The following is a 27,238-nucleotide window of genomic DNA, read 5'->3' on the forward strand; positions in this document are numbered from 1 at the left end:
AATGCTCAGGGAGATTTGGGAGGCTATCAAAATAAAAAAACCCAATAAAAATGGGGATTTCAGTTACCCCCGTATAGAGTGGGTACATGTCACCTCAGGATGGGAAGCTGAGTAAGTAAAGTAAAGTAAAGTTTCTTGACACCTTAAATGACTGCTTCTTGGAGCAGCTCGTCCTGGAACCCACAAGAGGAGAGGCGATTCTTGATTTAGTCCTAAGTGGAGCAGAGGATCTGGTCCAAGAGGTGCATATTTCTGGATGTCTTGGTAATAGTGGCCATAATATACTTAAATTTAACATTCCTGTGGCTGGAAAAATACTACAGCGGCCCAAGACTGTAGCATTTAATATCAGAAAGGGGGATTACACAAAAAAGATGAAGTTAGTTAAACAGAAATTAAAAAGTACAGTACCTAAAGTGAAATCCCTTCATGCTGCATGGAAACTTTTTTAAAGACACCATAATAGAGGCTCAGCTTAAAGATATACCCCAATTTAGGAAATGTAGTAAGAGAACCAAAAAAGTGCCACCGTGGTTAAACAATAAGTAAAAAAAGGCAGTGAGAGACAAAAAGGCATGCTTTAAAAACTGGAAGTTAAATCCTAGTGAGGAAAATAGAAAGGAGCATAAACTCTGACAAGTGAAGTTTAAAAATGTAATTAGGAAGACCAAAAAAGTATTTGAAGAACAGCTAGCCAAAGAGTCAAAAAGTTATACATTTTTTTAAGTACATCACAAGCAGGAACCCCGCTGAAAAACCAATAGGATTGAGATGCTAAAGGAGCACTCAAGGATGATGAGGCCATTGCAGAGAAACTAAATTATTTCTTTGTATCAGTCTTCACAGCTGAGGATGTGAGGGACATTTCCAAACCTGAGCAATTCTTTTCATGTAACAAATCGAATGTACTTCCTCAAATTGAGGTGTCATTAGAAGAGGTTTTGGAGCAAATTGATAAAGTAAACAGTAATAAGTCACCAGGACCAGATGGTATTCACCCAAGAGTTCTGAAGGAGCTTAAAAGCGAAATTGTGGAACTACTAACTGTAATTTATAAAATATCATTTAAATCAGCTTCTGTTCCAGGTGACTGGAGGATAGCTAATGTGATACCAATCTTTAAAAAGGGCTCCAGAGGTGATCCTGGCAACTATAGGCCAGTCAGCCTGACTTCAGTACTGGGCAAACTGGTGAAAACTCTAGTAAAGAACAGAATTGTCAGACATGTTGATGAACATAATTTGTTGGGGAAGAGTCAGTACGGCTTTTACAAAGGGAAGTCATGCCTCACCAATCTATTAGAATTTTTTGAAAGGGTCAACAAACATGTGGACAAGAGGGATCCTGTGGATTTATTGTACTTAGATTTTCAGAAAGCCTTTGACAAGGTCCCTCACCAAAGGTTCTTAAGCAAAGTTAAATGTCATGGGATAAGAGGGAAGGTCCTCTCTTGGATTGGTAACTGGTTAAAAGATCAGAAACAAAGGGTAGAATAACTGGACATTTTTCAGAATGGAGAGAGGTAAATGGTGGTGTTCCCCAGAGGCCTGTGCTGGGACCAGTCCTTTTCAACATATTTATAAATGATCTGGAAAAAGAGATAAATAGTGAGGTGGCAAAATTTGCAGATGACACAAAACTACTCCAAATAGTTAAGTCTCAAGCAGACTTTGAAGAGCTACAACAGGAAATTAATGAATTGGGTGATTGGGCAACAAAATGGCTGACAAAATTCAGTGTTGATAAATGCAAAGTGATGCACTTTGGAAAAAATAATCCCAACTATATATATAAAATGATGGGGTCTGACTTAGCTGTTACTACTCAAGAAAGAGATCTTGGAGTCATTGTGGATAGTTCTCTGAAAACATCCACTCAATGTGCAGCAGCAGTGAAAAAAGCTAACAAAATGTTGGGAATCATTAAGAAAGGAATAGATAATAAGACAGAAAATGTCATATTACCTTTATATAAACCCATGGTACATCCACATGTGGAATACTACATACAGATGTGGTTGCCCCATCTCAAAAAAGGCATATTGGAATTGGAAAAGGTTCAGAAAAGGGCAACAAAAATGATTAGGGGATTGGAATGTCTGCCATATGAGGAAAAATGAATAAGGCTGGGATTTTTTATCTTGGAAAAAAGATGATTAAGGGGGGGATATGATAGAGGTATATAAAATCATGACTGGCGTGGAGAAAATAAATAAGGAATTGTTATTTACTCCTTCTTACAACACAAGAACTGGGGGTCACCAAATCAAATTAATAGGCAGTGGGTTTAAAATAAACAATAGGAAATTTTTTTTCACATAATGCACAGTTAATCTGTGGACCTGCTTGCCAGAGAATGTTGTGAAGACCAAGACTGTGGTAGAGTTTAACAAAAGAACTAGATAAATTCATGAGAGATAGGTCCATCAATGGCTGTTAGTCAGGATGGGCATGGATGGTGTCCCTAGCCTCTAGTCCCTAGTTTGCAAGAGGCTGGAAATGGGTGACAGGGAATTGATCACTTGATGATTACCTGTTCTGTTCATTCCCTCAGGATCCCCCCTTGTCCACGTGCTTGTTAACCCTTTGAAAAAAATTCTAATAGAGTGGTGAGGCACGACTTCTGTTTACAAAAGCCGTGTTGACTCTTCCCCAACAAATTACATTCATCAATATGTCTGACAATTCTGTTCTTTACTAGAGTTTCCACCAGTTTGCCCAGTAATGAAATCAGACTGGCTGCCCTGTAGTTGCCAGGATCACTTCAGGAGCCCTTCTTAAAGATTAGCATCACATTAACTATCCTCCAGTCATCTGGAATAGATGCTGATTTAAATTACAGCTTACAAACTACATTTAGTAGTTCTGCAAATTCACTTTTGAGTTCCTTCAGAATTCTTGGGTGAATAACATCTGGTCATTACTATTTAATTTATCAATTTGTTCCAATACCTCTTCTAATGACACCTCAATTTGAGACAGTTCATTAGATTTGTTACCCGAAAAAAATTGTTGAGGTTAGGGAATGTCCCTCACATTCTCAGCCATGAAGACTGATGCAAAGAAATAATTTAATTTTCCTGCAATGGCCTTAAGATAACTACTTTCGAGTTCAGTGCCCTCAGACCAGAAGGTAAGGGGAGTACTGTGCTCCCCCATGTCCCAGTACTCTGCCAGAGGAAGGAGAAACTGACACACAGCCTTATAACGGTGAAAACAGTTGTTGAGTTATAAAGCCTACGAATATGGTTTGGAAGAGGATAGCTAAAATGAATGACCATATTTTAACAACACAAAAAAAGACGAGCAAGCCTGGAAAGGGCAGAATGAATGATGTTGTTTAGTTTTGACATATTTTGCAGATCACTAAAAGGAGAAGGACTTTTATTGGGGCTTGTATGAAGGACTGAACTCTACATTGGTCATTGATAGTTGTCTCCCCTCCCCCCCCCCGATGGAAAGAGGGAAAATGAAGCCTGGCAGCCACATACTGCTAAGAGTCTGAGCCAACAGAGACCCACAATCTGAATATCTGGCTTTAGAAATATAGAGTGCCTGTTTTATTTTGGGAATAATTATCCATTTTTGCTATTATAAAAACATCATCACTCTGGACAAATACTTCTTAGAATTTTTAAGTATTTAGTTGTTTTAGACATCTCCCAGTCAGTTCCAGTGTGACAACAGCAAAGCATTTCTGAAGATACGAAAATTGAATTTATCTTTATGGTAAAGTCTGACCAGGAAGGCTTTTCCTTTTAATTGGATGGATCCAGCTGTAAGGTTTCTCTGTCATATAACTACTCTGGAGAATTTGTCTCTGTCTTGTGGAAGACTTCCCAAAAACATGTTGCTAGGAGGTGTAGGACAGCAAAGGTATATGGAATTTTAGGGGGGAAAAAAAAGCCAAACATTGGAAAATGTACTCAGAACTCTGTAAATGGATCCCTTTGGTGATGAAACAATTGGGCTTGAGGCAAAAAGGAATGATACTACTACTGGAGGAAGTTGATGGAAAAAACACTCCTGTCTCTAATAGTATAAAAGCATGAGCCATGTGTATCAAGCTGAACCCTGATGGACAATAGCAACCAGAATTTCTCCCAATCGTGTCACAAATCAATTCATCGTAGATGATAAACCAGCAAAGCAAAACAAGTTAAGTGGGAACTAAGCAACATCAGCTATGTGAATAATGTAGCTGAAGTTGGTATTCTTAGATCTACTTACTACCGTATCTTCACTGCAGTAAGTCAACAGCTGATGTTCTTCATCAATTCCACCTATGCTTCTTATTCTGGTGGAGTACTAGAGTCAACAGGAAAGTGCTCAGTGGCAGATTTATCACATCTATATGCACAATTCTGCCCTCAGAGACAAGTCCACAATGAGCAGCTGAACAGTGAAGATCTGACAATAGCCATGAAATCCCTAAAAAGTGGAAATACTCCAGAGTACTGCACTCCATTGTGGTCACACTCCACCCGTGCTCCTAAAATTGATATTGAAAGGAATCCTGTAAGATCATCTCAAGGACTTTAATGCTCACTCCCACTCGGTTGCTACCCTGCTGAATAAGGATTGAATTGCCATCAATGAAGCAAAAAGAATCAAAAAAGGTGCATCATCATCTGTATGGACACATAATACAACCCAAGAAGCTGAAAACAATCTCTCTGAGTATTCCTGACCACAAAATACTGCTGTGAAAGGTTGCAGAGTAATAAAATGGCAGGAAATGCCATTGAGTTTGGCAGGATGTTGACAGAGGGCATTGCATTACATCTACTGTTGCCTAGGCTCTCCACATTCAACATTTTTCACCTTCCATTTTGTCGTAGTGTCACCAGTCTGCCATACCAACTCTCACTTAACTAAGAATACACCAATGTTTTCAGCTGAGCTGAGAGCCTGGAGAAATTTGTTCTTAAGGAACCATATTGTCCAAAACCAAGGAAAACAGCATATTTGTGTTCTAACTTTGCACGGGTTCTGTTAGAAATTTGTCAGAATTAAGTAGAACCATCTGCACAATGATGACCTTTTGATAAATCAGTGAATACTGGTGCGGGGAAAAATTCTGGTATAATTTGTCCAAACAGTTGTAGTTGCAATGCACCGAGTCAGTGGCAGAGCTAGGCTAAGAATTCAGCAACTGATGTATGCCACTACTGAATTTAGATTGCTGAAAGTCACCTGGCTTTAGATTCTTACTGCACCTCTGATTAGAGTTGTATCAGCTGGACTTGTGTTTGAGCATGTAAGACCCAATTCATACATAGTTCTTACTAATACTACTGATATTTTCATCACAAATGTAAATAATAAGTCACTGATCAACAGAATAGTTCTTTAGTTTGTGCCTTATTTCTACACATAGGAAACTGCAAGTGAATGACTATGAGGCTGTGTCTACACTACAGCGATCCTTTGAAAGAAGATCTACCAGAAGATTTCAAAAGATCACATCCACACACAAAAAAGCAGATCAAAAGAGCGATCTGTTCTTTCGAAACAGAACATCCACACAGTCCCTGCTCTTTCAGAAGAATGGGTCAGGGATTGAAAAATCTGGGGCTATGAGGACTGCTCTTTTGAAAGAAGAGCCCCTGGAGCATCTACACGTGCTTTTTTTCTGAAAGACACTGTTGGAAAGAGGTGCTCTTCCTCATCTGGGAGAGGAAGAGGGCTTCTGAAAGAAGTGTCAAGTTCTTTTGAGTTCCTTTTTGAAAGAACGCATTTTGTTTGTGGACACTCCATTGGATCTTTTGAAAGAGCCCCAGCTAATCTAAAAGATCTTGCTAGTGTAGACGTAGCCCGAATGTTTGACTGTAAATCCACTGGCTATATCTACGTGAAAGGGTTTTTCTGACAAAACTGACCTTTTTGTCCAGGGAAAAAAAAAACAAACAAAACACCCACAAACTGTGGAGTATCTACTCACAAAAACGCACTTTGTTGACAGACTGTCAACAAAACCTAGCACATCTGCTGTCAGTGTTGTGTCTCTCAATGTTGAGGAATAGTGACTTTGTTGACAGTTTCCTGTTAAAAAAAAAGATGTGTAGATGTTCTATGGGGCCCTCTGTTGACAGACAGAGCTCTTGGCTCACTGGGCAGCCCTGTTTGCTGAGCTTGCAGTTGGCTTTTCTATCAGTCCGCTTTGCTGTCTGGCCACAATCTGTTGACAGAAGTTTTGCCAGAAGATCTCTTCAGACAGTAACAGTCGACAGATCACTGTAGTGTAGATGTAGCCACTGGGTCTTAGGTCTGTCCAAGGTCACTTTTCCTTTCCCCGATTCTGTGGTTGACCAGTGGCCAATTCAGGCCTCAGTGTAATTTAGAACAGGATAAAATATTTCCTAAGTCACACTAGACGGTTCTGTCATGCTTCCATCTGGCTTTGGCTTGCCCAGAATCACCTTTTGTATGGGACAACAGGAGGAAAGAAAGTGCAGTAAAGCCAATTATATATTATATTTTACTCTACTCAAGGAATTCCCTGCTGAGCTGTCAAAATAAAATGTAGTCAGGAACTGAATTAGTTTAGATATTTGAATTAATAATTAGTAATAATTGGAATAAATGTCTATATTTTATAAGTCTTAAACTTCCTTATTATTAAGGGGATACATTTTCAGAAGTGCGTAAGTTCCATGCACATTCAGTGAGACCTGGATTCCTGTGTCACTTACGTACTTTGAAAATTTTACCCAAAAGCTTTTGTATGACAATAGAATCTTTGTTCCTTAGACTTAATTTGTTGTTGCACCTTATCTATACCTAACACTGTAATCCTCTATTTATAGAAGTAGAATAATAGAGATATTAATACATTGATCCAGTAAGAAGATAGTGATATGTTGAAGATGCAGTAAAAGTTTATGCCTATAGACAAATCCCATTCTGATGCTGAATACCTTAGTGAAACAGGAAGATTAACATGTGTATACTAATTTGAAAATTGTAGGCTTTTTGCAGTATTTGTGCTTATTCTATACAATGAAGTAATATTTTTCATTAGGTATACAATGAAGTAGCAATTTTCATAAATCTAATGAAGCTTCATGGCACCCCACTATCAATGTCTCTCTAAACCTTTGCTTCCTTATTTGAGTGAATATCATATTTCTGGCTTATCAAATACAAATGACCGCAAAACTTTTACGTTCTATAGACAATTGTTATTTTTTCTCACATATATTGTGCATGTTTGTCAAACCTCTAGGTATAGATCATATTTTTATTAACTATATGCATAAAAAAATAAAGAGCAGTGTAATGTGATCAATATTCTGTTTTAGTGTATTACTTCTGCCATTATATGACCTCATGACAAAGCTGATATGCATCCACCCTTAAATTCATATCATACTTTTAAAAGACAGTAGATCATTGTTAATTAGCATAATTGAAAAAAATGCAAAATGTGTATGTATTTAAGATGGCAGATCATACAGAAGTAATGAGAAGGATTGAGCGGCATCCTGGAGTTCGATATCCTGTACTCACACCTAATCTTCAAGGTTTCCATTCTGCTGTAAGTTGATTGCTAAAGCACGTCTACAGTTAAAGGTTTCATATTTCAAACACTTTATGCACAGTGCCGTGAATTAGGTATTTAATATCATTGATCAGTCCTGTTAGAATTGGGGGTTTTGGTTTTTTTTTTTCTGAAAAAGTGTCAGTTTTCATGGAGCAAACTCACAAATTTTACAGTGTCATTAAATTCCACACATTTAATTTTATAGACTAACAGATATTTTGGAGCATGAGCTTTTGTGGGTAAAGATCCGCTTCATCAGATGAACTATTTGTTGTTTATGAAGATACAGACTAACTCGGCTACCTCTCTGATGCATTTAATTTTAGTAGCCAGTAGTAACTACTCAGTCCTTTGTAAGAGGCAATGAATTACGTAGTACAGACCTGAAAAAAGAAACCAAAAATTCTTTTTATTCTTTATCTTGTTGACACCACAGCTGGTTGCAAATTTCCTTGCAAAATGTGTTGCCATAGCAAAAGGCAGATTTGGCAAATTTGAAACATATTTGTGGAGATAGGTTGATTTGTCTCAGAATTTTCAAAGGAAATGATCTTTTGTATAAAGTCAAAATGTTTTCTTTTGACTACAGTTTCAGCTTTACTGGATAGAAATATATCAATAAGGCCAAAACATTTTAGACTATTTCATTTTGTGAAAAATACCAAAGATTTTTGCCCTTTCTTCTGATTCGGGACTCAATGAAATTTCACAAATTTTGAAATTCCTGTGGGATGTCAATTTCTTTCTTTTTTTTTTTTTAACCAAAACTGGTAGTTTATGTCCCAATCCCACAGCACATTTGTTGAATTTAAAGTTCAGCACCAGCAGAATCTGCTGACTTTCTCTTTGGATGAGGCTGCAGATCATCATGAGATGAGCTGGTGGGTATGGAAAGAAAACTCAGGTGCTTAGGAGAACATGTGGAAGACCCTGCGGGCATACAAGCCAGGACATTCCCATCAGGAGGCTATGTTAACTTCTCTACAAGGAGTACTGTGCAGATGAGGTACAGGAAGACATACCACCCAAATAGTTCAGTGTGACAGCAAACTCTGGCCTTCTGATTGGCCCATGTTCACTATTTAACCCTGGTCTATGGCCCATGAAGCTGCCTGGGCAACTGTGCAGACTTCAGGCTTTCTGGGACTTTTTACCTGACTTGCTGATTTTTGGTGTCTGACCTAAGGCTGATTCTGAGCTTGAATCTTGCTTCCTAATTCCAGCCTAGTGGCCATCTCCATGATCCTGCCTGTGGCCTAGTAACCTGACTCTCACCCTGCCTGTGACTGGTAACTGCCCCAGTCCTGACTCTGCCTCACTTGGGGGGTCCAATGATTATTCTGATCCTGGGTTGCTGGCTACTGTATTGAGCCAGGTCAGCTGTGACTGCTAGATCACACTGCCTGTGCCCTGGATCCTTTCCAAGGAGGAACAACCCCTCCACCCCCTGGAAAAAAAGTACTTTTTTTTTCTCATGGAATTTTGTCCCCTTCTCTTTCAAATTCATTTTGCCTTCTTCCCTCTCTTGCTGTCATTAGCTGAATCACAGAACAGTTATCATGTCTGGGCTGCCAGGTGGAAAATAAGAGTACATCTTGACTATAATTAAAAATATCTGTTTGGTCTGTGCTAGCTGATTTATGCTTGTGGGGCTTTGTCTAATGGGCTGTTTCATTGCATTATAGATCTTCAGGCTCTATCTGCAGATGAAGCTTTGGGTTTCTCCCATCCCAAACATCTAGGCCTTAATTAACCAACGTCTTTGCCCGAGTCAGCTGGCATGGGCCAGCTGTGGGTATCTCACTACAGTGTAGATGTACCCCAGATCACTTAGAATCAGGGGGAAAAGAAATAATACCATCAAGAAGACAGGCGAACGTCAGTCTGACTCTCTCTGTCCTCCTGTGATATAAGTGGGAACTGCCTCTGCATAGCTGGATTGGGACCTAAACTACAGCCTAGGATTTTTAGCAGAACTGTGTGAGTGGCTGGCTTGCTTTTCTCCTAAGGCTTGGTCTAAACTAGGTTTCTATAGCTTTAACTATTTGTGCAGATAGAGAATCTCCTACATTTAGGGAAAATAAACTATTTTGGCATCAACCCCTCCTACTTCTGTCTACGCTAGGGGTGTACTAATTTAACTAATCAGTTTTGAAACTGGTAAGATTGAAGTGACAAAAGAACTGGTTATAGACAAATGCTGAATTCTTCGGGGAACCTCTCCCCTCCCTCCCCCCCACCCAAAAAAAAAAGAAAAAAAGAAAGAAGATCAGGGATGTATCTGAATAAGTCCTACTAAGGATATGGAGAACAGACTCTGTGGAACCAATTGACATTTTAGATTATTTTTTGTTTGCTCTAAATGTGATATTTAAATAGTGTTTGTGTCAACAGCATTACTGGCAAGTAATGAATCATGCATTAATAGATAAAATAATAACTGGTCTTACGTTGCAAATGGACTGAAGAAAATCTGGAGTTTAAAGCTGAAGTTGTCAGATAGAGTTATATAATGTATACTAAGTTGTTAAATTTGTTTATAACTTAAGGATCTAGAATTTCTTTCTTCATTTCAGAATACAATACTTAGCTTGCCTATATTAATAAATCTTTACAGTTCTTTTGTATTGAACTATATTTTTCAGATTGCAGCCGGAGCTACAGAGGTATCAGTATTTGGTGCAGCATCTGACTCTTTCAGCAAAATGAATATTAATTGTTCCATAGAAGAAAGCATAGAAAAATTTGAAGAAGTGACTAAATCAGCAAGAAATATGAGCATTCCGGTGCGAGGGTAATTATAATGCTTCATACATAATGTCAATTTATAAAGTGCAGTTTGCAATGTAACTTCAAAGTTGTATTGTTCAAATTGTATTGCTCAAATTGTTCAGATTGTTCAAAGGGTAATTATAATGCTTCATACATAAAGGCAATTTATAAAGTGCAGTTTGCAATGTAACTTCAAAGTTGTATTGCTGTTGGTTAACAAAATTCATACTGTCAAATTCTATAAATTTTAAGTAATATTAATTGTGTAACAATATTTTCTAAAAGCTCAAATATATTTTTGCTCTTTATTTTTAGCAACTACTTATAGATGTTGTTTTGCTCAGAAATTTGAAAACTATGTTTGTATTAATTTATATAATTTTTTCTGTGCAATGTTTTATTCAATGTTATTGCCACAAGTCTGACAATTATGTTTGGTATGTGCTGGTGTGTCCAGTGACCAGTAGTAAGAACTCGCACTATAGTTTTTTTCTGAGTCCTGAAAATGAAGTAGTTTTTTTTTGGTTTGTTAATTTACATTTTTATTGGTTGGTGGCAGTTAATTAACATAAAAAACTATATGGTAAATTTCCTCCAGCAGAAAAACTCATGAAAGGGAGAAAAGTTACTTCATAAACTCTACCCTGGGAGCTGAAATTTGTAGTGCTTCCAGTGCATAATGCCCTTTACTTCTCCAGTATGCTCATTTCAACAGAATATCTCATTTCTAGGGAAATTCTGAGTATAAAGTTACAGGCTTTTAAACTATCCTTGTTTCCCTGTTACATCTCACTGTAAAGAGTTACATTTTTCAGGGTTCTCCCGGTCCACCCCAAATTGAAGCAAGTCTGCTGTTGAAGAAAGTACCCATAACCACCCTTCTCAGTACACTCATTCATATACACCTGACACAGATGGTGACCTATTTCCTGCCTATGACTTTATTTCACCATGGCTGCGTCTACACGTGCACGCTACTTCGAAGTAGCAGCACCAACTTCGAAATAGCGCCCGTCACGTCTACACGCGTCGGGCGCTATTTCGAAGTTAACTTCGACGTTAGGCGGCGAGACGTCGAAGTCCCTAACCTCATGAGGAGATAGGAATAGCGCCCTACTTCGAAGTTCAACGTCGAAGTAGGGACAGTGTAGACGATCCGCGTCCCGCAACGTCGAAATTGCTGGGTCCTCCACGGCGGCCATCAGCTGGGGGGTTGAGAGATGCTCTCTCTCCAGCCCCTGCGGGGCTCTATGGTCACCGTGGGCAGCAGCCCTTAGCCCAGGGCTTCTGGCTGCTTCTGCGGCAGCTGGGGATCTATGCTGCAGGCACAGGGTCTGCAACCAGTTGTCAGCTCTGTGTATCTTGTGTTGTTTAGTGCAACTGTGTTTGGGAGGGGCCCTTTAAGGGAGCGGCTTGCTGTTGAGTCCGCCCTGTGACCCTGTCTGCAGCTGTGCCTGGCATCCCTATTTCGATGTGTGCTACTTTGACGTGTAGACGTTCCCTCGCTGCGCCTATTTCGATGTTGGGCTGAGCAACGTCGAAGTTGAACATCGACGTTGCCGGCCCTGGAGGACGTGTAGACGTTATTCATCGAAATAGCCTATTTCGATGTTGGCTGCACGTGTAGACGTAGCCCATATCTTCATTCAGGCTACATCTACATGGGAGGGTTTTTCTGGCAAAACAAGTCTTAAGTCAGAAAAACCCGTGAAGCATCTACAAGCAAAGGCTACGTCTACATGAGAAGCCTCCGTCGACAGATGTTACTGTAGTAAGGGATTTCCCAGCAAAACTTCTGTTGACAGATTGCACCTACACATAAAAGCAGATTGAAAGAGTAATCTGCTCTGTTGGCAGAGAGGAGCCAGGCTGCCCGTCCTTCTCTCAACAGAATGGCTGACAGGAACCTCTGCAAACAGAGCTGCCCAGTGGACTGGAAGACAAAAAAGCCTTGGAGCATCTATGTGGCCGTATTGTCGACAGAATACTGTCGAGAGAGGCGTTATACCTGAACCAGGAAAGGTATAACACTGTCAGCAGATGTTCTGGGTTTTGTTGACAAACTGTTGACAAAGCGCTCTTTGCATGCAAACACATGGTTTGTTCTAACAAAAGCCCAGTTTTGTCGGAAGAAAGCTTGTCATGTAGACGTAACCAGAATGTGCTTTGTTGACAGTCTGTCTACCAGACCCGGCACGCCTGCTGGCGGCGTTATACCTCTCCCAATTCAGGTATAATGCTTTTCTCAACAGTTTCCTGTCGACAAAACAGCTGTGTAGATGCTCTGTGGCCCTTTTGTCAATAGACAGGGCTTCCAGTTCACTGGGCAGCCATGTTTGCAGAGCTACTGGTCAGCCATTCTGTCAAGAGAGGGCTGGACAGTCTGGCTGCTCTCTGCTGACAGAGCAGATTTCTCTTTCGACCTGCTTTTACGTGTAGATGCACTGTGTCATAAGTTTTACTGGGAAATCCCTTCTGACAGTCAGTTCTGTTGGCAGATGCTTCTCGTGTAGATGTAACTTCATTGAATGCAATATTTATAGCAAGACTTTAAATCTCAACTAGAGAATACCATGCTAGATAGCAGCACTTTTTGGTTCTCCTTTTATGTTTTTTTAATTTGAGATGAATATTTAAGTTCAGCCTCTACTATGGTTTCTTTAAAAAGTTTTCATGCAGTTTGCAGATATTTTGTTTTTGGCACTCTACCTTTCAGTGCTATGGTGTAGAGATGCCGCAGTGTTTTTCCCACTGCAGAGATGTTAAATTTAATTGTATTATGGTCATTATTACCAGGCAGTCAAGCTAGTCACCTCTTGGACCAGATCCCGTACTCCGCTTAGGACAGTATGAAGAACTGTCTCTCCTCATGTGGGTTTCAGGGCTAGATGCTCTAAAAAGCAGTCATTTAAGGTGTCAGAAAAGTTATCGCTACATCCTGTCCTGCGGTGACATATATGCAGTCAATATAGGGATAGTTGACATTCCCCATTATTACTGAGTTTTTTATTTAAACAGCCACGCTAATCCCCCTGAGCATTTCACAGTCAGTATCACCAGCCTAGTCAGGGGGTCGGTAATATATCCCTACTTCAATATTTTTATTATTAGAGCATGGAATTACTGTCCATAAAGATTCTATGGTACAGGTGGGGTCATTTAAGCTTTTTTAATTCATTTGATTCTACACTTTCTTTTACATATATTGCCACTCCCCCACCAACATAACCTTGTCTGTCCTTCTGATGTATTTTGTATCCTGGTGTTATTGTGTCCGACTGATTAGCCTCATTCCACCAAGTTTCTGTGATATTGCTATAACAGGCATCATCATTTAATATGAGGCACTCTAGTTCACCCATCTGGTTATTTAGTATTGGGATATGAGCACTTTAAAAATCTTGTCATTTTTAGCTGTCTGCTCTTGCATGATGTAATTGAATGGGACTCTCTTTTAATTTGACTGTTAAATACCAGGTCCTGTTTATATTTTATCTTTTCCCATCCTTTCCACCTCACTAGGGCGTAGAGACATTAGTAGATCCTCCCCTTAGGAATGTTTCTGTCTGAAGTAAATGCTCTTCCCCAGCTCTTACTTTAAAAACTGCTCTATGACCTTTTTAGTTTTAAGTGCCAGTGTTCTGGTTCCATTTTGGTTTAGGCAGAGCCCATCCTTCCTGTATAGGCACCCCTTTGACAAGTTTCCTCAAGTCCAAAATACATCTGAACTTCTCCTCCCTACACTATCATGTCATCCATGCATTGAGACCCTGCAGTTGTGCCTGTCTAAATGGCTCTGTGCAAGGAATGGGAAGCATCTCAGAGGATGCTGCCATGGAGGTCCAGGACTTCAGTCTTTTGCGTATCAGCCTAAATTTGATCTCCTGGACCTTTCCTCTCCTTCTAATGTCATTGGTACCTACTCTTCACAGCACTACGCATAGCTCTGTCTAGATGTTTTGAGAGATCAGCAGCCTTTGCACTAGGCAGGTAAGTCACCATGGGATTCTCCAACCCAGCTGTCTATGTTTCTAATGATTGAGTCCCCCATGACTAATACTTGTCTTGTCCTAACAACTGGAGTAGAAGAATATGCCATAACATGATCTGGAAAAAGGGGCCAGCTAAGGGGTCATTTCCCTCAGCTTCAGTTGGATTTTCTCCTTCCCTGAGACTTCTACAGGGTGCATTCTGCAGTGTCTTGGAAAGTCTCATCTATGTACATCTCAGCCTCCCTTATCTCCTTCAGGTCAACCACCCAAGTCTTCAAAGCACAAACTCAGTCTCTGAAGGCCAGGAGCTCCATGCACCAAATGCATACACATGCCACTTGTACATAGGGCAGGTAATCATACATCCTGCATTGGATGCAATAAACTGGATCACTGCCATTCTGCTACTGGGCTTCTGCCTGCATTCCTTTTGTAATTCTGAAGCTCATTCAGGACTACATCAGTAAATACTGTTGGTTTGTGCTACACTGTATATATTTAGTCATGACAGCATTCAATCTGAAACAAAATATTTTGACAGATTTCAATGTTTTAAGACTTGATTTATATGTATGCAGCTGCTGGAAACGTTTGATGATTAGACAATGTGAGGTTATATAATAATTATTTAATAACCAGTAGATGTTAAGATTCAAAAAGTTAAACATTTATAACCATTAACACAAACATTTTCAATAGCACAAGGAAATTATATGAAGTAAATAGCCTTAAATCAAACTGTAAGTTCTCAAGCAGCATTTTGTTACATTTCCTGCGTGTAAATTTCTATTAGCAATGGCAATACTGTTTGTGGGCTTGTGTTTCTGATGATATGAACATATACCAACAAATCCAGTCCTTCCAAGGAATTTATTGCATTCGTTACTTTGTTATATTATTTTTGTAACTTTTCTACTATCTTATTTAGCTATTAATTGCTTAGAATTCTGTTATGTTTTATGTTGCCAGGTTAAGTTGCTATTCTTTCTATGTTGCTCTTTCCTTCTGAATCCTTGGTTATCTTCAGGGTGTAATCACACACTTGGGAGAGATGGGAGGCTTCCTTCCAAAAATCTCTTATGAATTTGGGATGCTTGGGAAACTAACAATGTCAGGGCATTTCTGGATGTGAAATGAGTATCAGGGAGAGGAACACACAGCTGATCTATGGGATAAACATCCAAGATAATGACATGGAGACTCAAATAGTGATATCACTGTATCCTCACTGTGGTGGGGTGCAGGGAAAAGTCAGAGTTCTTCTTTGAGTGGTCCCCGTGGGTGCTCCATAGTAGGTGTCGGGCTTGCCCCAGCGCCGCAGATCGGAAATTTCCAGCATTCTCTGTCAGGTTGTGCATGCGCTGATGCGCGTCAGTCCTTTGCGCGCTTACGGTCACGTGTGCGATCCGGTCCCCGCCAGTTCCTTCTCAACCTCCAATGGCTGCAGACGGAATCCACTCTGGCTCCAATGCCTGAGAAAGATAAAAACTGATTTACTTACTGTTAATAGTTATTAGTTGATAGCTTTAGTTATTACCATTGAAGTTGTTTTTGTGTTAGATGTGTATATAGTTTTTAAAAAAAAAAAAAAAAAGAGAGCAAGGTGAAGAACAGAGGCGGCCACCTCAGGCGGTCTGCTGTCTTAAGGCTGCAACCGTTATCTATTCCTGGACTGAGTAGCCGTGTCTACACGTGCACGCTACTTCGAAGTAGCGGCACTAACTTCGACGTTAGGCAGCGAGACGTTGAAGTCGCTAACCCCATGAGGGGATAGGAATAGCGCCCTACTTCGACGTACAACGTCGAAGTAGGGACCATGTCGTCGTTGCGCGTCCTGCAACGTCGAAATTGCGGGGTCCTCCATGGCGACCATCAGCTGAGGGGTTGAGAGACGCTCTCTGCAGCCCCTCAGCTCAATGGTGGCCGTGTGGAGCGGCCCCTTAAAGGTCCCCTCCCCCTCCCTTCCTGTGCAGGAAGCTGAGGGAACGTGCAGGCAGCAGCCCAGACACGTGGCCAGCCTGCACATCCCTCAGCCACCCAGAACAGGGCCAGCACCTGCCATGGCTGCCCGGCAGCCCCCCCAGCCCCCCCAGGGGACCCCCCCCAAGGGGAGCCAGGGCAGCCAGCCCAGCCAGGCGGGCAGCCAGGCTGGCAAGCGGCAGCGGGGCCCCTCCTGGACGGAGGCTGAGCTGCGGGACCTGCTGGGGCTCTGGAGCGAGGAGGAGGTGCTCCAGGTAATGGGGAGCAAGAGGCAGAACGCGGATGTGTTCGCTCGGCTGGCCGACAGCCTGGCTGCCCGGGGTCACCCTGCCTGCACTCCTGATCACGTCAGGAGTAATGTGAAGGAGCTGTGGCAGGGTTACTCCTGGGCCCGGGATGCAGCCGGCCGATCCAGGGCCGCCCCCGTCACTTGCCCCTTTCACAGGGAGCTCAGGGACATCCTGGGCCCCCGGCACACCTCCTCCCCTCCGGCCATCCTTGATACTTCGGCCGACGAGCCCCAGCAGGCCCTGCAGCCGGAGCCCGCCCTGGAGGTAAGCCCCGCACCCCGGCGGCCCCCCCCCCGGAGCCCACCCCCGGGCCATCGCGGCAGGAGGAGGAGGAGGAGGGGGGCTCCTCCTCCACAGAATCCGGGCTGCAGATCCTCCTTCTGCCATCCCGGAGCAGCAGCCGGGCCTCCACCCCCCGGGGATCTCCGGACCGTGGGAGTGGACCGACAGGTATGTCCCCCCCTCTGGTGTACACCCCTGGGCTTGAGGGGCGTGGGGTAATAGATATGTGTCCAGGGCCCCCCACATGCTTACATGGCCATGGCCCCAAGGACAGCAGGGCCATGTCCCTCACAGCAGTGCATCAGCCCCTGCCCCCCCCACCCCGCACGACAGTGCCATGCCCCATCCCCAGGGCAGGGGGGAGCGGAACCTCGAGGGGCCCCCGGGAGGAGGGGGTGGGACACCCCGCAGCAGCAGCAGCAGCAGCAGCAGCAGTAGCAGCATGTGATGGAGTTGGGGGAGTGCAAAAGGGAGACTCAGGCTAGATATGAGCAACAAGAGCTGAATAGCTCCTGGGGCAAAAGATGATCCTGGGGCTACAGCTGGCAGGTGACACCTCTGCCTTGAACAAAGAGGAGGGAGGAGCCGAGCTGGCTTTGAATTTGGGGGGGAGGGCAGGGGCTGCAGGTAGAGGCTAGGGGAAGGGAGAGCTGGAAGGCAGCCAGCCTGAGGAGGGGGAAAGCTGCATCCCAGAGGGGCACCCCTTGGGGTCTTCTCCCCAGGACGGGTTGGAAGGACTGTCTCTTCCGACAACTGGTGCTGTCACTCCTGGGAGAAACTGGGCATCTGTGGCCTAAGAAACCTCTCCTGTCAGACCCTGCAGAGTGAAGTGAGAATCGCTCCCACCAGGGGACGGGGTGCAGGGCAGGTGGACCCCTGAACCCCATCCATCACAGCAGCATCTCCCGGGGACGGGGATGGGGAACCTGCAGCCACAGGGCTGGGGGTACAAAGGCCACGGCTCGGGGCCCACACTAACGTCTGTCTCCATTCTTCTTCCCCCCCTCCTCTCCTGTGTCCCGCACCTGCACCATTGGAAGGACCAGAAGAGAGTGCCGGCGAGGCATCAGTGGTCCCGGAGAGCCCTCCGGGGCCATCGCTCCAGGCAAGCCCCTTGGCCGAGGACCGACCGGCCCCACAGCGGGCTAGACGGCGGACCCCGCGCCACCACCAGCCGATGGCGACGGACCCCCTGCTGCTGGCCATCCACCGTCGGCAGCTGGAGGTTGCGGAGCAGCACCTCCAGCTGCAGGAGCGGGCGCTGGCCTGGCGCCAAGAGGCATGGGGGCCCTACATGGAGACTTTCAACCGCCTGGTGGACTACCTGGCCCCCCATGCCGCGCCGGCCGCCGCAGCGTCCGCCCTGCCTGCTCCACCAGCTGCTCCGCAAGTTGCCGTCCCGTCCGCCGTCGCCCCGCCACCCACCGCCGAGGGACCCCTGGAGCCAGCTGAGACTTGCCGGGCATATCTTCCGGTCCGCCCCACCCCCAGCCAGCCCCGGACAGGGCTGCGGCCGCGGCGGGGCTCCTGGCCGCCCACTCCCAGTGCCGGACTTTAGGGGTGAGGGGCCCGGGATGTGCCCCCCCCCTTGTATATAGTTGGGACTTATTATTTTGTGCCCCCCGTTTGCCCCGTCCCCCCCATGTAAATAGTTCTCCCCTTTATCATCCCTGGTTTTCTTTTTATTACTGAACACACTTTTTTATTACTATTGTTTTATTTGTACATATTACTTTGGTTCCACACATGTTGTATATAGTTTGTTCTTGTTTTATTTATAGTTAAAAAAAAAAAGTTCTAAAAGAAAAAGCAGTTTAAGTTCAGCCACAAGTGCGTGCTGTCATTTGTCCAGGAAAAGTGGGAGGGGGGTGCGGTTGGGTGCTCCATGGTGTGGACGTTGGGGCAGGGAGTGTGGTGGAGGAAGGGGTGGGCAGTGGGGGGCCTGGCAGAGTTCACCCCGCACCCTCATCATCGAAGTGGGCCCGCAGGGCCTCCCGGACCCGGGTCCCTTCGGGGTCCACCTGCCGACTGGGGGCAGCGGGTGGCTGCACGTCGGCCCTGCCGGCCTCCACAGCCCAGCCCTGGAAAAAGGCCTCCCCCTTGCTCTCCACCAAATTGTGCAGGGCGCAGCAGGCACCCACAATCAGGGGGATGTTGTTGGGGCCCGCATCCAGGTGGGTCAGGAGACATCTCCAGCGTCCTTTCAGGCGGCCAAGTGAGCGCTCCACCACCTGGTGCGCGTGGTTCAGGCGCTGGTTGAAGCGCTCCTGGCTAGCGGAGAGATGGCCCTTGTAGGGGTGCATGAGCCAGGGCCGGAGGGGGTATGCCGCATCTGTGATGACGCAGAGGGGCATGGTGGTGTCCCCCAGAGGGATCTCCCGCTGTGGGATGTAGGTCCCCGCCTCCAGCCGGCGGTACAGGCCCCAGTTCCGGAAAACCCGGGCGTCGTGGGTGCTGCCAGGCCAGCCCACATAAATGTCCTGGAAATGGCCCCGGCTGTCCACCAAGGCCTGGAGGACCACAGAATGGTAGCCCTTGCGATTGATGTAGCGTCCTCCACTGTGATGCGGGGCGCGGATGGGGATGTGAGTCCCATCCAGAGCCCCGAAGCAATTGGGGAAGCCCAGGGTGGCAAAGGCGGCGATGGTAGCATCTGGGTCCCCCAGCCTCACGAGCCTGTGCAGGAGCATGGCATTGATGGCACGCACAACCTGCAGGGAAAGCACATGGGACAGCACCAATGAGGGGTGAGCAGGGTGTGTGTGGCCCTGCCCTGCCCTCTCCTCCCCTCCCCTGCCCTGCCCTCCTCTGCCCTCCCCTCTCCTCCCCACCCTCCTCTGCCCTCCTCTGCCCTGCCCTCCCCTCCCCTCCCCTGCCCTGCCCTGCCCTCCTCTGCCCGGGCCCCCCTCCCCTGCCCTGCCCTCCCCCCGTGGGTTCTCTTACCTCCATGAGGACAGCCCCGACGATGGCCTTGCCAACACCAAACTGCTGTCCCACGGATCGGTAGCTGTCTGGAGTGGCCAGCTTCCAGACAGCGATGCCGACCCGTTTCTCCACAGGGAGGGCACGCCGCATGGCGGTGTCCTTGTGCCTGAGTGCGGGGGTGAGCCACTGGCACAGCTCCATAAATGTCTGCCGGCTCATCCTGAAGTTCCTGAGCCATCGGTCGTCGTCCCACTCCTCAAGCACCAGCCTCTCCCACCAGTCAGTGCTGGTGGGGTAGCTCCACAGCCGCCGGCGTGTGAGGCGGGGGTGGGGGCGGGTTGCTGCAGGGTTGTGGGTTGAGCCCTGCTGCCCTGGGGGCAGCTCCTCCTCCGGTGTAGCAAGGAGGTGCTCAGCTGCCTCCCACATGGCATGGATCAGGGCAAGCCCTGCTCCTGCCAGGAGGGCTGGGTGGACCTCTGGCTGCTGCTGCTGCTGGGGGTCCATGCCTGCGTCTCCCGGGGTCTGTGTGCCTATGGCTCCTCAGACCGCGTGCTGTGCAGGCTGAGTGTGTCTGGGAGGGGCCCTTTAAGGGAGCATCTAGCTGTTGCCCCAGAAGCGCTAGTCTGCCCTGTGACCCTGTCTGCAGCTGTGCCTGGCTTCCCTATTTCGATGTGTGCTACTTTGGTGTGTAGACGTTCCCTCGCTGCACCTATTTTGATGTTGTGCTGCGCAACATCAAAGTTGAACATTGATGTTGCCAGCCCTGGAGGACGTGTTGACGTTATTCATCGAAATAGCCTATTTCGATGTTGCTACATCGAAATAAGCTATTTCGATGTAGGCTTCACGTGTAGACATAGCCAGTAACTGTTAAATGCTCCATTAGCAGTCAAAGACTTAAACGCCCAAGCAATGTCCTCGCCAGGGTTTAAGAAATGTGACTCATGCCATGAGGCGATGCCTGCCTCAGATGGGCATAGCAAGTGTATCCATTGCCTCGGGGAGGCCCACGTTCCTCAAAAATGTCCTCACTGCTCTAAGCTTACAGCTAGAGCCCGAAAGGACAGGGAAATGAGGCTGAAAATCTTCCTGTTTCATAAGGCCCTCCAGCCTGGACCATCAGAGAAGCCTCACAAAGAGGGACCCTCGGGGTTGCACAAGAGTAAGGCGGCCTCCCTAACCTCCTCTGTGCAGAAAAAGAAGAAGCTTTCACCAGCTCGATCCCTGCCTGTAACTTCTGTGAGCGGGACGAGCAGAGCGCAGGGCCCGAGCCCGCTGGCTTCTCATAGCGGGAAGGCCACAGCGCATGTAGCTGTGCAAGGGCCACCGACCGTTAAGCAGTCGGCACCAAGGGCCCTGCAGGCACCGGAATTGGCGGCACCGGCTCCCACGGCACCGAGCCTTGCGGCACCGATGGCACCGGAGCGAGGGTACCCGGCATGGGGCCCAACGGTGCTGGAGGAAACTACCCGCGCGGCACCGCGTGCAGCGGAACCAAGTGTGGCACCGGAGGGGGCACCTACGACTCAGGAACAAGGAAAAGCAAAGGCCAAGACCCGGCACCGCAGTCCTTCTCCAGAGGTCATTGCGTTACCATTATCGCCTAGCTCTCCCCCCGAGATACACCGGGCAGCAACTCCAACAGCCTGCCTTAGACCTCCATCCCTGTTCCTTCAGCCACCACCCCCTGGCTTAGACAACTTTCACCAACCTCCAGCAGGGATCCCTATGAATACTATCACAGGGGATCTCTGCCATTGTCAATGTCATTTCGGAGGTCATGCCCTTCTACGCACCATATCTACACTTTCCAGTCGTGGTCCAGGTCTCCATCAGCGGGCCCTTGCCCCTGTTGTTATTGCTGCCCTTACCATACGGGACACCGGCACAGAGGGTCCAGATCTCGGGGTAGATCCCCATCCACACCTCGCCAACACCCTAGCACACAGTCTCACCCTGGGGGAAGATCACAGCTTTCCCAGCCAGAGAGTGGTCCAAAGGACCTGGGCCCCCATCCAGAACCCTCAAAAGAGCAAATATACGAACAAAGTCAGGAACCTGAGGATTTAGAGGAGATGTATCATAGCGATGCCTCCTCGTCCTCCCCGGATGAGGCAGTTGTCCCTGGGGATATCTCTCCCCTGGACAACCTTAAACAATTCCAAGAATTGTTCAAGAGGGTAGCACAAACACAAGACATTCAAATAGCAGAGGTGCAGGAGAAGCACCATAAACTCCTGAAAAATCTGAGACCCCCCGGCTTCATCCAAGATCGCCATCCCGTTAGATGAAGCGATTATGGAATCAGCCACCAACATATGGCAGACTCCAGCTTCCATCCCTCCTACAAATAAGAGGGCAGATAAGAAATATTTTGTTCCAGCAAAAGGCATGGAATTTCTCTTTAGCCATCCACAGCCGAATTTCCTGGTGGTCGAATCATCGCAACAGAGCCAAGACGCCCCAATATAGGTCAGGAGGATCAGATAAGGACACAAGGAAATTAGACCTACTCGGCCAGAAGGTCTACTCCTCGTCTACCTTACTACTGTGAATGGCAAATTATGCCGCACACTTGTCAAACCACAATTTCGACAATTATTCCAGACTTACCTCCCTCATGGATTTTCTTCCAGAGGACAAGAAACCGGTCCTCAAAGCGATCGTCCAGGAGGGCTACATGGCCTCATGAGCAGGAGTTTAAATTGCCTTGGATGTAGTGGACACAGCAGCTTGTTCCACAGCCACGGCAGTAGTAATGTGTAGGGAATTGTGGCTCCAGACGTCCGGGATTCCCAGAGATCTGCAAGTAAAAATCGCAGATCTTCCTTTTGATAGACAGAGGTTATTTGCAGATTCAACCGACTCGGTCCTACACTCCAGCAAGGACTTGAGAGCCACACTTAGGACCCTGGGTATATACATCCCCCACCCTGCCCCGGTACAGGAGGAAGAAGTTTTACCCACAGCAAAGGCGTTACGCTTACCAACCACAGCGTACTCAATATCAACGGGGGTATGACCGGGGCGCCACCAACAGCAACAGCAGTATAGGGCCCCTAGACGTCGCCCCCAGCAGGGTCGCACACCCTCCAGGCAAGCCCTGAGACAGCAAATTTGACGGGTATGTCGAGGACTGCAAGATCAAGACCGTCTCTTAGTGCCAATCTCAACACGTTTCACCATCGGCTCAAACTGTTCTACTTTCAATGGCAAAACATCACCACAGACAGATGGGTATTGGAGATTATAGCCACGGGCTACACGATCCCCTTCCAATCACTGCCACCACCGAAACCTCCCACCAGGTCCTTTTTCAAGGACCCTTCTCACCAGACAAAGTTAAAACAGGAAGTGGACCATCTCATGTTCATAGAGGCGGTGGAGAGAGTACCGGAACAATTCCAAGGGAAAGGCTTCTACTCACGGTACTTCCTAACAGAGAAGAAGACAGGAGGCTGGAGGCCAATCCTGGATTTACGGGCCCTCAACCGGTATTTGCTCAAGCAGCGTTTCAAAATGACTACAATTGCTTCCATAATCACGGCACTGGACAATGGAGACTGGTTTGCAGCCCTCGACTTACAGGACACGTATTTTCATATAGCAATTCACCCAGCACACAGACGTTTTCTTCGGTTCACAGTAGGCAGGGAGCATTTCCAATACAGAGTTCTTCCATTCGGTCTCTCTTCGGCACCCAGAGTTTTTACCAAACCACTGCGGTAGTATCAGCGTACCTACACAGGCAAGGTGTCTTCATTTTTCCATACCTAGACGACTGCCTACTGAAAGGGGCCTCGAAAGCAGAGATCCTATGCATGATATGCATCACTACAAACACATTTGCCTCGTTGGGCCTAGTCATCAACCTCTTGAAGTCAAAGACCGAGCCCACACAAAATATAGAGTTTATAGGGGCACGCATAGACTCTACTACCTCAAGAGTGTACCTGCCCAATGCCTGTTTCCGCACCATCAAATCCCTGGTACAAGTCATAACGTACAGCCCCACTGTGCCAATCCTAACATGTCTACAACTGTTGGGACACATGGCGACCACCACGTTTGTGGTACAGAACGCCAGGCTGCATATGCGAAGCCTGCAGCATTGGTTGGCGAGCATTTACAAACCAATAGTCCATACCATCCACAGGGCAGTATCGCCCACAACGGAGGTGTGAAGGTCACTGGCATGGTGGGCAGACCCCAAGAACTTACTAGTAGGGGTACCCTTCCGCCAACCGCAAATTACCGTTTTGCTCACGACAGATGGATCCCATATGGGATGGGGAGCGCACATCGGCAACAAAGTAACTCAAGGGTTATGGTTCCCCATGGAAAAGACACTGCATATAAACATACTAGAGCTCAGAGCAGTGTTCAATGCATGCAGACATTTTCGAAATTACCTGCACGGCAAAGTAGTCGGGATAAATACCGACAACACCTCCACCATGTTTTATATCAACTGACAAGGAGGGGCCAGATCTCGTGCGCTCTGCTCAGAGGCTGTCCGGTTGTGGAACTGGTGCATTGTCAACAATATAACCCTAAAAGCTTCATACTTACCGGGTGTCCACAACGTAAATGCGGACCAACTCAGCAGATGCTTTGTGCTCACGCACGAGTGGCAGATCCGTTCCGACCTGCTCCGACGAATGTTTCACAAATGGGGGTTTCCCCAAATCGATTTGTTTGCCACTCACAACAACAAGAAATGCCCCCAGTACTGCTCCAGAGCGGGCGTAGGACAGGGATCCTTGGGGGATGCCTTCATGATCCCATGGAAGGGCCCTCTACTCTCTGCATTCCCTCCCACAACACTCATCCACAAGGTTTTGGAGAAAGCTAAAAGGGAGAGAGCACACATGATACTCATAGTCCCAACCTGGGACCGACAACAATGGTTCCCTCTGCTTCTGCGCATGGCATGCCGCCTGCCACTCCCCCTACTGGCAGTGCCAGACCTTCTCACGCAGGCTCAGGGGTCCATAGTGCACCCACATCCTCAAGGACTCCGCCTACAGGTGTGGCTAATCCATGGCTCAGCGCCTTAGAGAGCACATGTTTGGAGGGAGTGAAACAAGTCCTGGAGTGCAGTCGAAGGACCTCCACCAGAAGGACTTACGAGCAGAAGTGGACGCAATTTACCTCCTGGTGCTCTTCCAAGCAGTTAGCTCCTCTAGACGTCCCTATAACTGTAATTCTAGACTACCTACTGGAGCTCAAACAAGACGGACTCTCCCTATCCTCACTGAAGGTCCATCTCACGGCTATATCAGCCTTTCAACACAAAGGAAGGGCGAACCGTATTCGCCCATCCTATTGTCACTTGGTTCCTAAAGGGGTTGGCAAACCTGTACCCCCCTCGGAAACCGCTACCACTGTCATGGAGCTTGGACTTGGTCCTCCACATGCTGTCGGGACCACCCTTTGAACGGTGGGCCATGGTACCCCTCTGGTTAGTTACCATGAAGACAACCTTCCTTCTTGCGATTATGTCAGCTCGTAGGGTGAGTGAACTTGCAGCAATAATGGCAACGTCGCCCTGCACAATGTTCTCAAAGGAAGTGGTGATCTTATGATTACACCCAGCCTTCGTTCCAAAGGTTTCCTCGGAGTTCCACATTAATGAACCAATAGTATTACCCTCATTTTATCCTAAGCCTCACAACTCCAGCAAGGAGGCACAGCTGCACTTATTAGATGTCAGGAGGGCGTTGGCCTTTTACATAGACAGAACTAAGCCTTTCCGGAAAACGGACAGACTCCTGGTGTCTCTCGCACCCAGGTCGAAAGGGGAAGGCCTATCCTCGCAAAGGATTTCAAACCACATCGTATCCTGCATAAGACTGTGTTATGAGCTTCGCAAGACCCCTCTGCTAGTTCCGCAGAGGGCTCACTCCACCAGAGCGATGGCGGCATCGACGGCCTTCTTCAAGAGAATCGCGCTAAGAGACATCTGCAGAACGGCGACTTGCTCATCCTACGACACCTTTGCCAAGCATTATGCCATGCACTGGGTGTTTGATGAGGATACACGCCTGTCGACAGCAGTCCTTTCAAGGGCAAGCTGCACATAAATCGGGTACCCACCTTTTTTTGGGGTCACTGCTGGGTAGTCACCTACTGTGGAGCACCCGTGGGGACCACTCGAAGAAGAAAGAGAAGTTACTCACCTGTGTAGTAACGATAGTTCTTCGAGATGTGTCCCCGTGGGTGCTCCACTACCCACGCATTGCTCCCCACTTTGGAGCTCTGTTTAATGTTTTTCAGAAGCATCCGGGGTGGTTGGTCAGGAACTGGAGGGGACTGGATCGCGCACGTGACCGTAAGCGCGCGAAGGACGGACGCACATCGGCGCATGCGCGACCCGACGGAGACTGCTGGAAATTTCCGATCTGCGGCGCCGGGGCAAGCCCGACACCTACTGTGGAGCATCCAAGGGGACACATCTCGAAGAACCATCGTTACTACACTGGTGAGTAACTTCTCTTTTGTCATGGAAGCCTATGTGCTCTTCATTAGCTTGCACATATTCAGTAAAGTTGCAGCCTACTGCTTTTCCATCTATGGTATGTCTGGACTCCATGATGTGCCAGCAGCAATTTCGCTGTTGATAATTACATTGAAATATAATGGGGCTAAGTTGTTCCCACAGTGTATTTATTGTCTGCTGAATGACTTTTTTTTACCCAACCAACAGGAAAAGCAAGAAACTGAAGGAAGTGGGAAGGTAGAGAGAGAGAAGGAATAAGATTGAAAAGCAGAAACCTAGAGAAGTACATTAGAACAAAAGATGTTGTACTGAAGAAGTTAAGGTTGGGATAATGGGGGAGAAGAAACTGAGGTAGAAAAGCAGGATAAATAAAAACAGAAGAGTAAAGCTGTAATCAACAAACAAGAGAAGGAGAGATCAGAGAAATAGAACCGTCGGGAAGCATAATTAAAGTACATGTAAACATGTGTTCATTTTGTGCATCAAAAATAGAGATTTGATGTTTCAATAAGTATGCAAATCTAGGCGGAGTCTGTACATTCAGCGATTTTCACTGAATCCATACTCCCATGTGCAATGGGATACAACACGTGAGACTTCTTTGATATCAGTTATGACACAAAGCAAGTACATTCTAAGTCAAGCATGGAACTCATAATTTAACTGTAACTGCAGCTATAGCTTCCTTTTTATGCCTACTTTGTCTACGGTAATGGTCTGAGAAAAGTGAATAATTCAGGTTCAGGGAAGCCTGCAAGAGAGACAGAGGATCTGCTGGCTCAGGGAATAAAAGGCCCAGTTAAGAAGGACAAGGTTACTTCAGAGAAGCTAAATGGAGTGACATTCATATTTTGCTTTGGTTTGTTTTTTGTTTTGTTTTGTTTTTCATCTGCCTTCATCACAAAGGGTTCATTCTGGGAGATTTGTACTCCAGATCCATTGTTGTGGGT

General features: G+C 46.4%; 1 protein-coding gene across 2 annotated transcripts in view; it reads left to right on the forward strand.

Annotated features, from left to right (window-relative positions):
• Window positions 1–27,238, forward strand: part of HMGCLL1 (3-hydroxy-3-methylglutaryl-CoA lyase like 1) — a 140,513-nt gene that overhangs the window by 39,475 nt on the left and 73,800 nt on the right. For both annotated transcript variants that reach the window (XM_074988884.1, XM_074988885.1), the window contains exons 4-5: window positions 7,444–7,539; window positions 10,191–10,339. In XM_074988884.1, coding sequence (XP_074844985.1) covers window positions 7,444–7,539; window positions 10,191–10,339 — 245 coding nt within the window. The remainder of the gene's footprint in view (window positions 1–7,443; window positions 7,540–10,190; window positions 10,340–27,238) is intronic.

This window comes from Carettochelys insculpta, chromosome 3 (genome assembly GCF_033958435.1).
Source record: "Carettochelys insculpta isolate YL-2023 chromosome 3, ASM3395843v1, whole genome shotgun sequence".
Classification (NCBI taxonomy): Eukaryota; Metazoa; Chordata; order Testudines; family Carettochelyidae; genus Carettochelys; species Carettochelys insculpta.